This window comes from Bubalus kerabau, chromosome 5, assembly GCF_029407905.1.
Source record: "Bubalus kerabau isolate K-KA32 ecotype Philippines breed swamp buffalo chromosome 5, PCC_UOA_SB_1v2, whole genome shotgun sequence".
NCBI lineage: Eukaryota > Metazoa > Chordata > Mammalia > Artiodactyla > Bovidae > Bubalus > Bubalus kerabau.
Window position 1 is genome coordinate 80,006,217 of NC_073628.1, and position 14,859 is coordinate 80,021,075.

The window sequence follows — 14,859 nt, forward strand, 5'->3', positions numbered from 1 at the left end:
CTACTGCGTGCTCAGGCTGGCTTCCTGCTTCGGGCTGATTCCCTCACTCCCGTCCCCGCTGTTTTTCTTCCTTCCTTCTCTTCTCTCCTCTGAAGGTTCACTGAGGTGGTTTCTGAAACATGTCCCTTCTGGGAGCTGCACCGCTGTCTCCTGTGAAAGCGGTGAGCAGCGTCCAGTCCCTGCCAGTCCCCTAAACAGGAAACTGGTACAGCCTGCTGGGAGTGTAGTTATCCGGGAGCCAGCAGAAAGGTACAGTGATGTCCATGGCCAGATGAACTAGTTTATTAAAACTGCAGAGAATTCCTATGGGAAATTCCCACTTTGTTTACAGCCCCGTTCCCAAGCTGAGCAGTCAGGATCTCCAAGGAGAACAGCACACAGTACCCGGTCCTGGACAGCACGGTGGAAGACGGTGTTCCAGTGTGCCTTTCGTGCCAACAGCAACACGGGGAGCTCGGGTGTGGATTTGGGAAGACGGAGGCGGGGTGGGGCAGGCAGCAGGGCCCTGCAGTTCCTGAGACCCAAAAAGGTGTGTATTCTGAGGGGTAGGAAGACAGGACATTTCACAAATCAAGAGGAGATGGTGAGTCATAACTACCATGGTGATCATTTTGGAATGTATAGAAGTATTGAATCATTATGTTATGTAACAGGAACTGACATAGTGTTGTATGTAGATCAATATTCTTCAAAAACAAACTCACAGAAAAAGAGATCAGATTTATGGTTATGGAGGGATGAGGAATTGGATAAAGACAGTCAAAAGGTACAAATGTCCTCCTTATAAGACAAATACTAGGGATGTAATGTACAATATGATAAATATCATTAACACCTATATGTTTTATATGAAAGTTGTCCAAAGAGTCAATCCTAGAGTTCTCATCACAAGAAAAAAATTTTTTTCTGTTTAACTTTGTATCTATATGAGATGATGGATCATCACTGAATTTATCATGGGCATCATTTCATGATGTATGGAAGTCCAATTATTATGCTGTACACCTTAAATATATAGTTCTATAACTCAATAAAATAGAAAAAAAAGAGGAGATGGTGAAGGAAAAGGAGAGGTTCACACCTAATGTAACCAAGGCATCAGCAAGGACTATCTGGGATGGTTTCATCAGGAAGCACAGAACGTCTGGGTTATTTTTGCCAAATCTGTATTTTTGGGGGGTCAGCCCTCCTCACTTAGCATGTGTTTCAACATTAGCACTGATGAATACTAATACACATTTTGCTTTATCAGAGTAGGAAATGGCAATCCAGCCCAGCGTTGTTGCCTGGAGATTTCCATGGATGGAGGAGTCTGGGGAGCTACAGTCCACGGGGTCAGAAAGAGCCAGATGCAACCAAGCATGTTTTGCTTTATATATGTCCCTTGCACATAATGGTCCTTTGATAAATATTTCTTGAATGTGTGATGAAGTACACAGAATCCCAAACTCAACCCCAAATAGAGGCATGAACAGGAGGAGCTTAGGCTCACAGGAGACATTTGGTACCTGAGCTCACTTTCCTTTGGGTTTTTCCACAAGTTCACTCCACCCTGAAATGTCCTTACTGGCAAACACTGCCCTCTGAAATGCAGATGAAGTCAAAGATTCTTCTGGATGGAGGAGGGCTCCCCACCTGGCACCCTCTTCACCACCAAGAGCCTTTGCCAGAGCATCACCAAGAAGGGACACTGAGCCTCAGTCTAGCCAAGTCTGTGCTCATGATGCTTTGGATTATGAAAGCCCAGAGTAGCTTTTAAACTATGTTTTTATAACTATGAGAAAAGGCAAGAAGAGGGACTCATTAGAATGACTCCCCAGCACAGCCCTGCTCTCCCATGGGTATGGCTCAATATCATACTTTGTTGAATGTCGCTTTTCAAAACATACATAACACAGCATCTGTTATTCATTGCGACTGTGCTGATTCCACAGGCTTGTTTGCTCAAAGGTCAGATAATGTCATCGCTTGGGAAGCCTTGGGCGGGAGGAACTGCTCTTGGACCAATCTCAGCCAGTGAATTCACAGCCCTGAGACCTTCTCAGAAATGGGAGGTGACCAGCTGCCCTGTAATGTATGAGAATGAATGCATTCTCTCGTTCCATGTCGGGCCTAGGAGTACTTTTTGATTCTTTACTGACGTTTGGGTCAGTTTCCCTTTCGCCAGGAAAAAGAAAATTGAGTCCAAAGGAATGCCTCCTTTTTGGAAAATCATTTTAATGTTTCTATTTACATAATTATGGCTAAGTATTAAAAAACTTATACATAATTAAACACAAATCTATGTAAGTTCAAGTCAGATCTTACTGTTTGGGGCAGTGATTATAAAATTAGCAGGGAGATATTGGTTTCCAGGCCCCATCAGAAGTAATGACAGCATGAATTTCTGATTATTAACATATGCAGTGTTTCAGGTAGGACTGCATAATATTTTAAATATAATTACATGATACGTTTGGTTATGTAATAATGATGCAGTAATTAATTTTATAACAGATGTCTCAGTGTCAATTCGGTAGGTTTTTATGATTATGTGCAAAGGATTATACTGGAAGAGGAATGTTGAACCGAAAACTGATGCGTGAACTAAACTTTTTGAAGAAGTTTATGCTCTGAGAAGAAACGTTAAAATAAGTGTCTAGAGGAAGGGCAGGACAGTAAATGCAAGTTGCCTTGGTCTTTACAAAGCACGCAGTGTCACCTGCACTCAGACTGAGCCGCCAGGCGGAGCAGGGTTCGGGAAGAGTGGGTGACCTCCCCCCCCACCGTAGGTACCCCCTGGGAAACTCAGGGCCTGTCACGGGTAATAGCTCCCTCTGTTTCCTTGAAGTTCTTCCACCTACAACTCTTTCTTTTTAAAAAAAAAAAAAACAAATTAGGTTTATATTATTAAAAGAAGCTGTGAAGAGGCTTTGTTTTCTTTTGGCTGAAAGAAGGGAAGTTTGTTAATAGTCTCACCTCTTCTTCCCAAACCACAGCCCAGACCTGTGGGGCATTGGGAGATGACCGTGGTGTCCAGGATGTCCCGGGGTTTCCTCGCCTCATTCCTCTAGCTTCACCCCTGCGGGCGTCTCGGGCTCCCCCTTCTCCGAGCCCCCAAGACCCCTTTTAGGCCCCTCCCTGTGGGCAGGGGGATTGCGAAGGGCTCGTCCCTCGGGGCCGAGGAGGTGATGGAGGACTGCCTGCACGTTTAGCTGAGGAGCCCTCTCTTCCTTTCGGAGGCCGCTTCTCCAACATGTCAAGCTTCCCAAACATCAAACCCAGGGTTACTTCCCCCAGTGAACAGTATCCGAGGGACGGTTCCGATGCCCGGGTTCACTCCTAAAGCGGTTCTGCTCACTGTTTTCACCACTGAGCCTGTGGTTAGCTGTGAGACTGGGTTTCCTTCAAACAGCGTGTCCCTGCCTAACTCTGTCCCAGAAACCAACCGCTTAAGAGGAAATGCAGACAGCATCAATGAAAGTGAATATTGAAAGTGGGCCTCTTTCTCACTTGGTAACAAAGAATTGATTTTAAGTCTGAAATGATTTTAAAGAACAATAGAGCCAAGTGTGGATGTTCAGAGCGTGCTCCCCAAGAGAATGGATTCAGAGTTTTTTTATTGCAGTGGTTCCCATCTTCACACCAGGTAAAGGACAGGTGTGTTTCTGACACTTTTTTCTTCCACTGGTACTTTTTTAATGCTTTTCTGTCAGGTTTAAACATTTTGAAGTGTCCCATTGACAAGAACATATTGTATAACAAAAATTTTAAAGAGTAATATATGGTATGTTTGTGTTCCTGTTGTAATTTGATTATAAGAAAATAATGAGGGCTAAATTACACTGTATAAAATGTCACTCTTAAAACTCGCATGTTTGACGTAGCTTCTAAGACCCATGTAATTTTTTTGTGTCCCTTTTGAATTTTTAAACTTTTGATGAACAGTTAGAGAATATGAAAGTATTTCTGAATAAAAATAAATCCACACACAAAAAAAATAATAAAATAAAATAAAATAAGTGTCTAAATAATACAAGGCGCATTATATTGAGATAATAAGCAGTTTGTTAGTGGATTCCAAGGAGGAAGAGATGACATCAGGCTCAAGGGAATGAAGAAAAAAATCATAAAGAAGGTTGAGCAGGGTATTGAAGGTACAGGTGGGGAAGAATGGACAACCGTTTCTGACCGTGAGGTAAGCCTAGGAGATAAACCTGGCATCACAGCTGGGCCCAGACGGAGTATCTGAAATCACTTTAGCTCTCACTTTTGAAGTAAACATGGTATTTTTCTAAAAATTACTGTATTCGTTTGCTAGGGCTGCTATAACAAAGTACCACAAACTGGAGTCTTCAACAAGTATTTATTATTTCACAGCTCAGGAGGCTGGAAGTCTGAGATCAAGGTGTCGGCAAGGTGGGTTCCCACTAAGGGGCAAGAGGAAGAATCTGGCCCTCGCCCCTCCCCTAGCATTTCAGGGTTTACCAGCAGTGTTCTGAATTCTTTATAGATACATCACCCTGATTTCTGTCATTGTGTTCAGATGACTTTCTTTCTCTGTGCATGTCTGTGTCCAAATTTCCCTTTTTCATAAAGACGTCGGTCAGATTAGAGCTCACTTTAATGATCCTATTTTTAACTTGATTACCTCCGTAAAGACCTGATCTCCAAATAAAGTCACATTCTGAGGAACTGAGGGTTAGGATTTCAATATATCATTTTATATATATAAAATATATATATGCACCCATACACTGGCATGCACACAATGTTTCATAAGACAAGTGCCTTTTTAAAATGATGTTAAGAATCTGGTGTTTATCTTAGAATCAGGTCATGGAATAGAATAGAAACAACATAAAAAGCAATGCTCCGGCTCAGTAACCTCTCATACAACGTTTACTGCTTTCTCTGGCATCTGCCTTCTCTAACAATCTGAAAATGAGCAGGTGTGTTTGAGCTCAGGGAAAGTATTAATAACTCTTATTTGTATTGTGTATTATAGTGTATGGAGCATTTTCTCACTTCATCTCAGGTGATCCTCACAATAACTCTAAACAGGGCAGATATTCCACTACCAATGTACAGACAAGTGACTTCAGTCTCAGATTCCATGAAAACACTTACGAGTCATGCTTTAGGTGAAGGAAAAAGATGGCATGAGAATTTAGGTGATCCAAGTTATAGCCCAGATATCGCTCACTCCATCATGATGTATAAAAGCTTTTTTTTTTTAATATAGCAATAATCTTACTTGTCTCTATTCTATAGGCAAAGAAACTGTGAAAGCTTATGATAAGCCCAGGATTCAAACCTATTGAACCAATTCAAGAGGACTGCAAGCCTCTTGAGGTCTGCACTTGGCAGAAATTCACCAAAATATTACTGCCTATGGGATAGGCACAGTCAGTCAATAACTTTCATAAGTTTTCATTCGGTTCTGTTCAATATTTAATAAGCCAGAAATTCTGTTAGGTGTTGGTGATATGGAGATTATTAGTGTTAATCGCTCAGTCACGTCCAACCCTTTGCAACCCTGGACTATAGTCTGCCAGGCTTCTCTGTCCATGGGATTTCCCAGGCAAGAATACTGGAGTGGGTTACCATTCCCTTCTCCAGGGGATCTTCCGCACCCAAGGATGAAACCCAGGTCTCCTGCATTGCAGGTGGATTCTTTACTGTCTGAACCACCAGGGAAGCCCGGATAATATACTACTAAGAAAGACAGATGTACAAAGATCATTAAACAATGCAGTGATTTGACAATTTGACAAGAGGCTGCAGGGGAGGGATTGGTGAGGACACAGAGAGGGAACCTTCCATGCCCAGGAGAGGGGAAAGGCGATGGCTTCCCTGTATTCTTTGCCCTGATCCCTAGCTCAGGGCTCTGCAGGTTATAAACACTGACTAACCTGGAAGGCGGTACACATACCACAGATAGTCTCTGATCTTTGGAACTACACTGATTGAGTTAGAGTCCTGATGCCAACACTTAGCAGCTGTGACCTTGGGTGAGTTATTTAATCTCTGACTACCCTACTTTCTTTCTTGGTAAGATAGGGGATAGTTCGTAGGATTGCAGTAATGAGATGATGAAATGTGAAGCCCAAAGTGCCTGATAAACTTTAGCTGTTATTATTTATGAAACTGGCTTTTACTGCGCTTAAGAAATTTTCAGTTGATTCACACTGCTCTCATTGCATAATTAGATACAAACTTTTGATAACCATATGTACTCATTTCTCTTTCATCCTCACCTCCATCCTGCTAGAGATCAGGAGAATTCATAAATCCTATTTTAGAGCTTTTGACAAAGGTATCAGGGAATAGATGGGATGTGGACATCCCTATGGGGTTAATCTTATATGGAACTCCCATACCACCCAAGCATGGACTCCCAGTGGTAAAGCCAATCCTGATCACTGGTAGCTTTCACTTGCTTTACTTTGGTTCTGTTGGGCATCTGCTTGTCTCACATAAATAGTATAAGGTTGGGTAGTTGTTCGTTGATGGTCATTTATTTATGAAATATAAGATATCAAGTTAAATTATTGACAAAGCATAATTTATCTGCTAGTTTTCTCACAGAAGGTTTGAAATTAGTAAGAATATAAGCCAATAGTGGGCTTCCATGGTGGCTTAGATGGTAAAGAAATCTGTCGGCAATGCAGGAGAGCCGGGGTTCAATCCCTGGGTCAGGAAGAGCCCCTGGAGAAGGAAATGGCAACCCATTCCAGTATTCTTGCCTGGGAAATCCCATGGACAGAAGAGCCTGGTGGGCTACAGTCTATAGGGTCACAAAGAGTCAGACACAATTGAGAGACTAATACTTTCGCTTTCAAGCTTAGTGAGGAAATAGCAGCAGAAAACAGGACTCTGAGTATATGATCACACGTAAGCCAATGGGGGAAATGTGTGGTTTGCCATCTGAATACTGGACTTGCTCTGAAGTTAGGGAGCCTTCAAGGAACTCAAATACTAGTTATCTGAACAGTAAATGTACCTGAGCCAAGACAGTTTTGAAGAAGCACTTACTCCAACGGTTACTACAACATGTTATAAAACTCACTCATATTCCGGGAAAGTTGTTCTTGGCATCTGAGTGAAGCTTCCCCATTGGGCTTCCTATATAACACTCAGACACTATTTCTCCACTGTCCAGCCATCCACTGCTGCAGCCTGGTCTCTAGGAGAAAGGAGAGGGACACAGGAGTTCTAGAGCAAGTCTTTGCCAGCCATGCCAGGCACACAAGTGGACCAACACAACTGGAGTCCTTTAAAGTTAGGCCAGTGCCAGCTGAAAACAAGCAGGCCTTCTACCCTCTCTGACCCAAATGTCCTCTAGAGTCAAAGGTCCCTCTCTACCAGAGGTCACTTAACCCCACACTGCCATGTCTCATTACCAAAAGAGAAAGGGGAGGAGTTCTTTTCTAAATTCTTCTTTCCTCAACAGAACTGATCACCAATATATTCTTCATGGTATTAAACCTAACGTGGATCATAGCATTGCAGGCATACGCTTTAATCTCTGAGTCACCAGGGAAGCCCTAATTAACATCTAAAAGAACACAAGTTCATTTAATAGTCCCACAAGTTATATTTCATTACACAATTGTCAGAAGCAAATTAGCTGCAAACTGCAATAACTGCTGTAGCCCTATATTCTTAGATTAAACAAATATATTTTTATTTGAAGATTATTCCTTAATGTTACATTTAACAGTACAAAAGGGAAAAATGTATTTACAAAGAACAAATGAGACTCTTCCTCTAGCTATAACTGTTAGTAAAAAAATATATAAAAAATATACAAATAAACTTTTTGTAGTCAAATAAACTACTTCCTTAAAATACCAAATAAAATACACTTAAAACTATCACTGAATTACTACTCTGTAGCTACTAATCTGAAATAACTAAAATTCAGTATCAGAGTCCTGAATTTACAATGCTGTATTTTTTCACTGATTTCTTCATCTGCTTCATTTTCTTCTTTAACACTTGATGATCTTGCTTTGAAATATACCGAAAATATTTACAACCTAAAAAAAAAAAAAAAAAATCAAGGCAAAATAAACAAAAAGTTTTAATACTTATCAAATTCTTCAAGTGCTTTTCTACATTGTAAAAATTCTGCTTCAACTCTGGCACACTGATGATTATATAAACAGATGGATTTGTATTATCTATGGACATATGTCTCGGAGAAGGCAATGGCACCCCACTCCAGTACTCTTGCTTGGAAAATCCCATGGACAGAGGAGCCTGGAAGGCTGCAGTCCATGGGGTCGCTGAGGGTCGGACACGACTGAGCGACTTCACTTTCACTTTTCACTTTCATGCATTGGAGAAGGAAATGGCAACCCACTCCCGTGTTCTTGCCTGGAGAATCCCAGGGACGGGGGAGCCTGGTGGGCTGCCATCTTTGGGGTCGCACAGAGTCGGACACGATTGAAGCGACTTAGCAGCAGCAACAGCAGCAGCAGGGACATATGTCTAAGCTTATTCTCAGCACTGTCACCAGTGAAATGGACTGCTTCCTACCTACAAAAATACTTTCGATCCATCATGATTAAAACTTATACTTTAGCTTGTTTTCTACCTTCCCTCCCAAACCTTAGTTAAGATGATATGCATATTATACTGTGCTCTGCTTAGTCTTGTCTGACTCTTTGCAAACCCATGGACTCAGCCTGCCAGGCTCCTCTGTCCATGAGGATTCTCCAGGCAAGAATACTGGAGGGGGTTGCCATGCCCTCCTCCAGGGTACCTTCCCAACCCAGGGATCAAACCCAGGTCTCCCGACATTGCAGGCAGATTCTTTACCATCTGAGCCACCAGGAAAGCCCAAGAATACTGGAGTGGGTAGCCTATCCCTTCTCCAGGGGAACTTCCCAAACCAGGAACTGAACCGGGGTCTCCTACATTGCAGGAGCTACCAGGGAAGCCCATGCATATCACATTCATGTATTAAATACGCCTTCTCCAGAAGCAAACTACAACAGCTTCCTTCTCAATGACAACTTGGTCAAACAGTCACAGAGGTATCTGTAACAATTAGAAAGTCCTCTGTAGAAAACCTTGATGTGAAGAATTAGGACAGACAAATTCTAGGTTAGAAGAGATCAAAAATTATCTCTCATTCCCACCATCTAGCAGGCAGCCAGAGGTGATCAAGGAGTTCTGCCAAAGGTGCTCATCAGACCTTCTATCTGCTTTTCATACTCTTACAGTGCTAAGAGGATCGCTAGTTAAGTATCTGAGAGACATGAGTCAAATTCCTGTAAGAAAAATGTAAGCTGGGTATTATAAGGGATTATCTATTTAATAAATGAGACCATAAATCACATATAAAAAATTAATATTATTACAGTCTCAGCTTGCATCTATTCATCTTTCCTAGAAATTGCTAGGATATATATTGTACTTAGAGTAAGGAGTTTATTATCCCTGAAAACAGTATGTGAGACTTGCTAATATTTTGTTAGCTGGGAAGCAGGTGTATGCAGTGTTAATAATTTGTGCTTCTAAATGTATCTGCCACTTTAGCAAAAACAAAATACAGATTTCTGCTTCTGTCTAGAATACAGAAAACTGGAAAGAACTTTGCTCCCATCGTAACAAAGAGAAAAAGCCAAATAAACGACAATATCCTAACTTCAAGCCCACCTGAGCTGAAGTCACATGACAGCCGAGCAGCCTGGACGGCCAGGAGGGAAAGGCCCCTCCAAGGAGAAGTGGGCCTGGTCACCTTGAGTGGAGCATGGGAGGAAGGGCAGCCCCTACACCCTGCTCCGAGCACAGAGCAAAGGCAGATGACGGCGAGAATTCAAATCCAGGGTGTAATGAGGGTAACCAGACCAAGAACAAAACCCAGCTCAGTTCCCGATAGACTGACTTAACCCCCACACTAACATCCTGAAAAAAGAAGCAGTGAGCCCACTCTCAGGCACTTTATGCCTGACATGCCTGATATTTTAGAACTTACGCAGCACTTTAACGTGAGCTTTGCGTGATGCTTACAACAATCCTGTAAGCAAATCAGGCAGCTGTGACGCTGCCGGTCTCACACAGAAGGCTCCCAAAGGCGACCTGCTTGGCTTAAGGATGCAGCGAATAAGGGACAGAATTGGAAAGTTAACCCAGGCCTTCAGACCCCGCTCAAACACAGGTACATTCTGATATCTGTACTAGAAATCTTTATACTCATAAAGTTGGAAATCACAGTCCAAATCACATTTTTGTGTCTTGTCGTCAGTATATTAGGGAGAAATTTTTAAAACTACTCTTGTGTTTATTAACCCCTTTCTTCGCACAAAATCAGCATCTGGTTAATCTTAGTAAACATCTGAAACATTAACTGAGAATACTAATGCCAAATTAGCACAAACTATATCTAAACTGATCTGAAGAATCTCTTTAGAGCACTTTAAATTCCCTGGCCACACAGTGCTCACTGTGGCCACCGTGAGGTTCCTTTCTTCATCTCTGGACAAGACGGACAAGTCGCATTTCAGTACTGGCTACCTTTCCATATTTCAGTGGGAGAAAGCAGGTAAGAGTTTTACCAGCCAAGATACTCCCCAAAGAAAAGATCAATTTCCCTTTAAGAAAATTCTTAGGTAAGTTAATAGGAGGTATGTTTTTCTTTTCGTAAGGGAAGAAATGACTCATTGTTACAGGAACAGGGAAGTTAATAGAACATAAAAGTGTCATTTAAAAATGAAATCAATAAAGAATATTTTTCTATTTCTTGTAGACAATCTCAGTCAACTTTATAGCACAGCCAAATGGTTATTGGGAAAACAGTCTGCATCCTTTATCTTAATGGCCCTTAAAATATACTCAAATCAAGAGTATAAAAACCAACAACAACAGTTTGAAATCACTGTTTCTAATCCATGGAAATTCCCGACCAACAGATCACTGGCTCCCCCAACTCAAGATTCATTTTTCTATTCATCAGTTATTTCTCCAGCATGAATGCCCACACTGTAATTTCAAAATCACCTAAAAGCTATGGCTAGATAAAAAGAAAACAAAACATGTACCTTTTCCTAACAATAACCCAGCTACCAAAGCTTTCTCACAAGCCAAAGTTTTATCATCTTTCCAATTGCTTTTTGCCCAAAAGTAGCTGAAGTGAAAGCTTGGCCACCAGCTTTTCCTGGAGTTCCACTCTTCTTGAACCCAGGCAAGATGACTCCTGGAAAAGAAAAATGTCAAAAGCAAAGGTCAGTGATGGAAACAGACCTACACGGTCAGGATGTGAATTTCAGTCGGGTCCATGGAAAGATGACAAACCAGATGTTCTGAAACTAGCTTCTAGGTACAGCCATTGCACAGAACATACATGAAAGCAAATCCTTTTGAGACTTCTTTGATCTCCACGTCCCATTCTCCATCTAATGAAACAGCCAGTTCAGCACAGCACAGTGGTTACCAGCACAGACTCTGAGGTCAAAGTCTTAGATTCAAATCTTGCATCTTTCATTTATTACCTATGTGACCTGTGCAAGTTGCCTATGAGGCTCTGAGCCTCAGGGTCCTTGGGTACACTAATGACACCCATCTCACAGCCTTGTTATTAGGATCAAACTGGTCCACAGTCTGGCAGGTGTCATAGAAAACTCTTTGCCTGCTGTCCAGTACAAAGTAAAGTTTCAATAAATGTCAGCTATTATTATTCATTACTTTAAAAGTTCCTTTAAAAGCTTAAATTTTATAGGCTACAAAGAATTACTATCCAAATTGAGATGCCACTATTATATATTTACATGAACACATGGGTTTGACAGCTAAATCCAGGCAATGCTAAGTGTTCATCAACAATTTAATTGAGCAAAGACTTATTTAGCACCTATTTTTCCTTGTGGCAAAACTTCTCTGCCTTCAAGAACCTTATGGTTAGTAGGGGTGTAGACTGAGATTTGGAAAGTGGCTTACAGTGAGCACACCAACATATCACACCAAAAACACTTCATGATCAGGACTATTCTATCTCTAAGGTCAAGTCAGGTCTGAAGCCTGAAGCAAGTGCCCACTGATAATTAATTTCCTAATAAACTACAATGGATATAATAACTCAATGAAAATTTCATTTCATGATATCCTTTATTTTCATGCACAAGGTAAAAATGACAAGGGCCACTTCTTTTCTTATATTCGAAATGTGGCATTGATGATTACTATGATCAGAGGTATAGTTTCAGATACTCAGCTCACAAGGGACTCCATAAATATCTGTTGAATGAATAACCAAGATGATTTTAAAAGGTCCTAAAAAAATCCACTGAAAATAGCTGGGAGAAAAGCTGCTTTCTATGTGATCTTACAAGCAGATGGCACAAATTACAAAAAGCTTTACAAAGAATCTTGTCAAGAGCGGAACTGACCCCTTTTAATCTTTTATTTTCGATAAGAAAGTATGCAGTTATCCCTTAGCAGAGTAGTGGTAAATGACAGTATTTATTTTAATAGCACAAAAAATCTTGATAGAATTTGTTTTACTTGTGATTTTCTATTTCCTGTCTTCTGATGTATTCAGAAGAAAACAGCTAAAAACACAGTTTAAGAAATCCAAAAACATAAACAAAGAACTTTAAAAATTGACATATATTAGCTAAAATTTTATAAAGTGTTATTTATGCTGAAGGCAATGGCACCCCACTCCAGTACTCTTGCCTAGAAAATCCCATGGACAGAGGAGCCTGGTAGGCTACAGTCCATGGGATCGCTAAGAGTCAGACACGACTGAGCGACTTCACTTTCACTTTTCACTTTCATGCATTGGAGAAGGAAATGGCAACCCACTCCAGTGTTCTTGCCTGGAGAATCCCAGGGATGGGGGAGCCTGGTGGGCTGCCGTCTATGGGGTCACAAAGAGTCGGACACGACTGAAGTGACAGCATAGCATTAGCATAGTAATAAACACTATGTGTTTCTTACTTACCCCATTAGAGTCTGTTTGAGATATTTTGCCAAGTATTTCCAAGCAGTTATATTTTTAGTGCATCCAGCAAAATCTAAAATTCCAAATAACACCTCCAATCCCAGTTTATGGTGTTCTTCCTTGTCTGTGATGGTCAAAACAATTAAGAGTTTACAGAAAGCACTGAAGAGCACAAAGCTAAAAGGTTACATTCCATAGACAAAATATCACTGAAGCATAAGCCTTAAAGTTTAACAGTTTAAAACAATTCACATGATCACATTATGATCAACATACGCTCCTACAATGAATCTGAAAAATTCAATAACATAGTCCATGCTTAAGAAAACAGGGTGGTGAGTCTGACCTCTGTATGGGTTTATACTACTCAGAATGTTATTTAAAGTACCTACCCTACTGAGGCATTTCATACATATTCTTTTCTATTAGGAGAGGGACAGAGGCAGTCCCAGTACTTATTGGACTTCAGCAGATTTCCTCCTATGAAGAAATGTTCTTTTCTATACTGAGCTGAATAACAGTAAAGATTCAAATGAGCTGAATTATGCAAATAGAAGCCATTTTTCTTTTGCAACCATTGCCTAGTACTCTACAGCATGGGTCAGCAAACTTCTTCTGTAAAGGGCCAGACACTAAACATTCAAGTTTTGCAAGCCTTACAGTTGTCATAACTATGCAGCTCTACTGCTGCAGGGCAAAAGCAGCCACAGGTGATATGTAAATAAATGGGCATGGCTGTGCTCCAACAGAACTCGATTTATAAAAACAGGCACGAGTTGGATCGGGCCCACAGCCACAGCTGGCTAAGCCCTAGTCTACAGTTTGTCTGCACAAAGAGACAGAAGATAAGAACTACTTACCTGATTTTCGCAGTAACCTATGGAATTCTAACATCAGTTTATGAGATGGTACAATCTGATACAAAATCTGGAAGAAAGAATAATATTGTAATTGTTACCCATTCTAAAGGCATTAGTATACTTTCAGATAAAAATCTTACTATCTAATATGCTCTCAGAAAATGGATCAGTGATTTAAAAGATACTTTGCTTTTATCCAGTTTTAATTTTGGTAAAAAATGTATTCTATGCAAAGATATTTAAAACAAAAAATTCCTGCTAAAAACCAGATAGCTGGTTGGGTGGGTGGGTAGTGTGGATAAACAAAGACTTTTTCTTTTCTCCATACTTATACTGTTGACCACACTCGAAAAATTTACTTTCTTTTCAGCACCAGGACTGAGGAGAAAATAAGGAAAAAGAATATCACACAGATAAGATATTTACTGATCACAAAAGGTCACAAAATATAGAAAACAAAACAGCAAAGCTAGTTATTTTGGAAGATTGTTTCAGGAATGCACTATATAAAGGGTATTCAAAAGTCAAGGAACTTCCCTGGTGGTCCAGTGGTTAAGAAATCTGCCAATGCAGGGGACACAGGTTCAATCCCCGGTCTGGGAAGGGTCCACATGCTGTGGAGCAACTAAGCCCATGCACCATAACTACTGAGCCTGCACTCAAAGAGCCCAGGCGCCAACACTGCTGAAGCCAATGTCCCTAGAGCCCACACTCCACAACAACAGAGTAGCCCCTACTTGCGGCAGCTAGATAAAGCCCACACACAGCAACAAAGACTCAGCACAGCCAAAAAATAAATAAGTTAATTAAAAAAAAAACAATAGCAATGCAAAACTTTCCAACCAGGGTGACAAAGGGTTTCTGTAATACTGATCCTCTCCCCTTGGTCTCACTTGGGCAGAGGATAGGGGAATAGTAGTTGATGAGAGGAGGATCTGCCTGAAGCCCACAGCCTCCTGTCTTTATCTCAGTGTATCATCCATACACGGTCACTTTCTCTGGGTGCTAGAACATGAAAGTTGGAAAGTAGTGACCTAAGAATGTCTTAAAAGTATTTGATTCCCA

At 40.9% G+C, this 14,859-nt stretch overlaps 1 protein-coding gene across 3 annotated transcripts in view; it reads right to left on the reverse strand.

The window, feature by feature from the left end:
- Positions 1–7,644: 7,644 nt before the first annotated feature.
- The window catches only part of TAF1A (TATA-box binding protein associated factor, RNA polymerase I subunit A), a 32,802-nt gene continuing 25,587 nt past the window's right edge, over positions 7,645–14,859 (reverse strand). For all 3 annotated transcript variants that reach the window (XM_055581944.1, XM_055581943.1, XM_055581942.1), the window contains exons 8-11: positions 13,795–13,861; positions 12,935–13,058; positions 11,034–11,188; positions 7,645–8,024 (exon numbers count right to left, since the gene is read on the reverse strand). In XM_055581944.1, the coding sequence (XP_055437919.1) occupies positions 7,912–8,024; positions 11,034–11,188; positions 12,935–13,058; positions 13,795–13,861 (459 nt within the window). In that variant the 3' untranslated portion in view covers positions 7,645–7,911. The remainder of the gene's footprint in view (positions 8,025–11,033; positions 11,189–12,934; positions 13,059–13,794; positions 13,862–14,859) is intronic.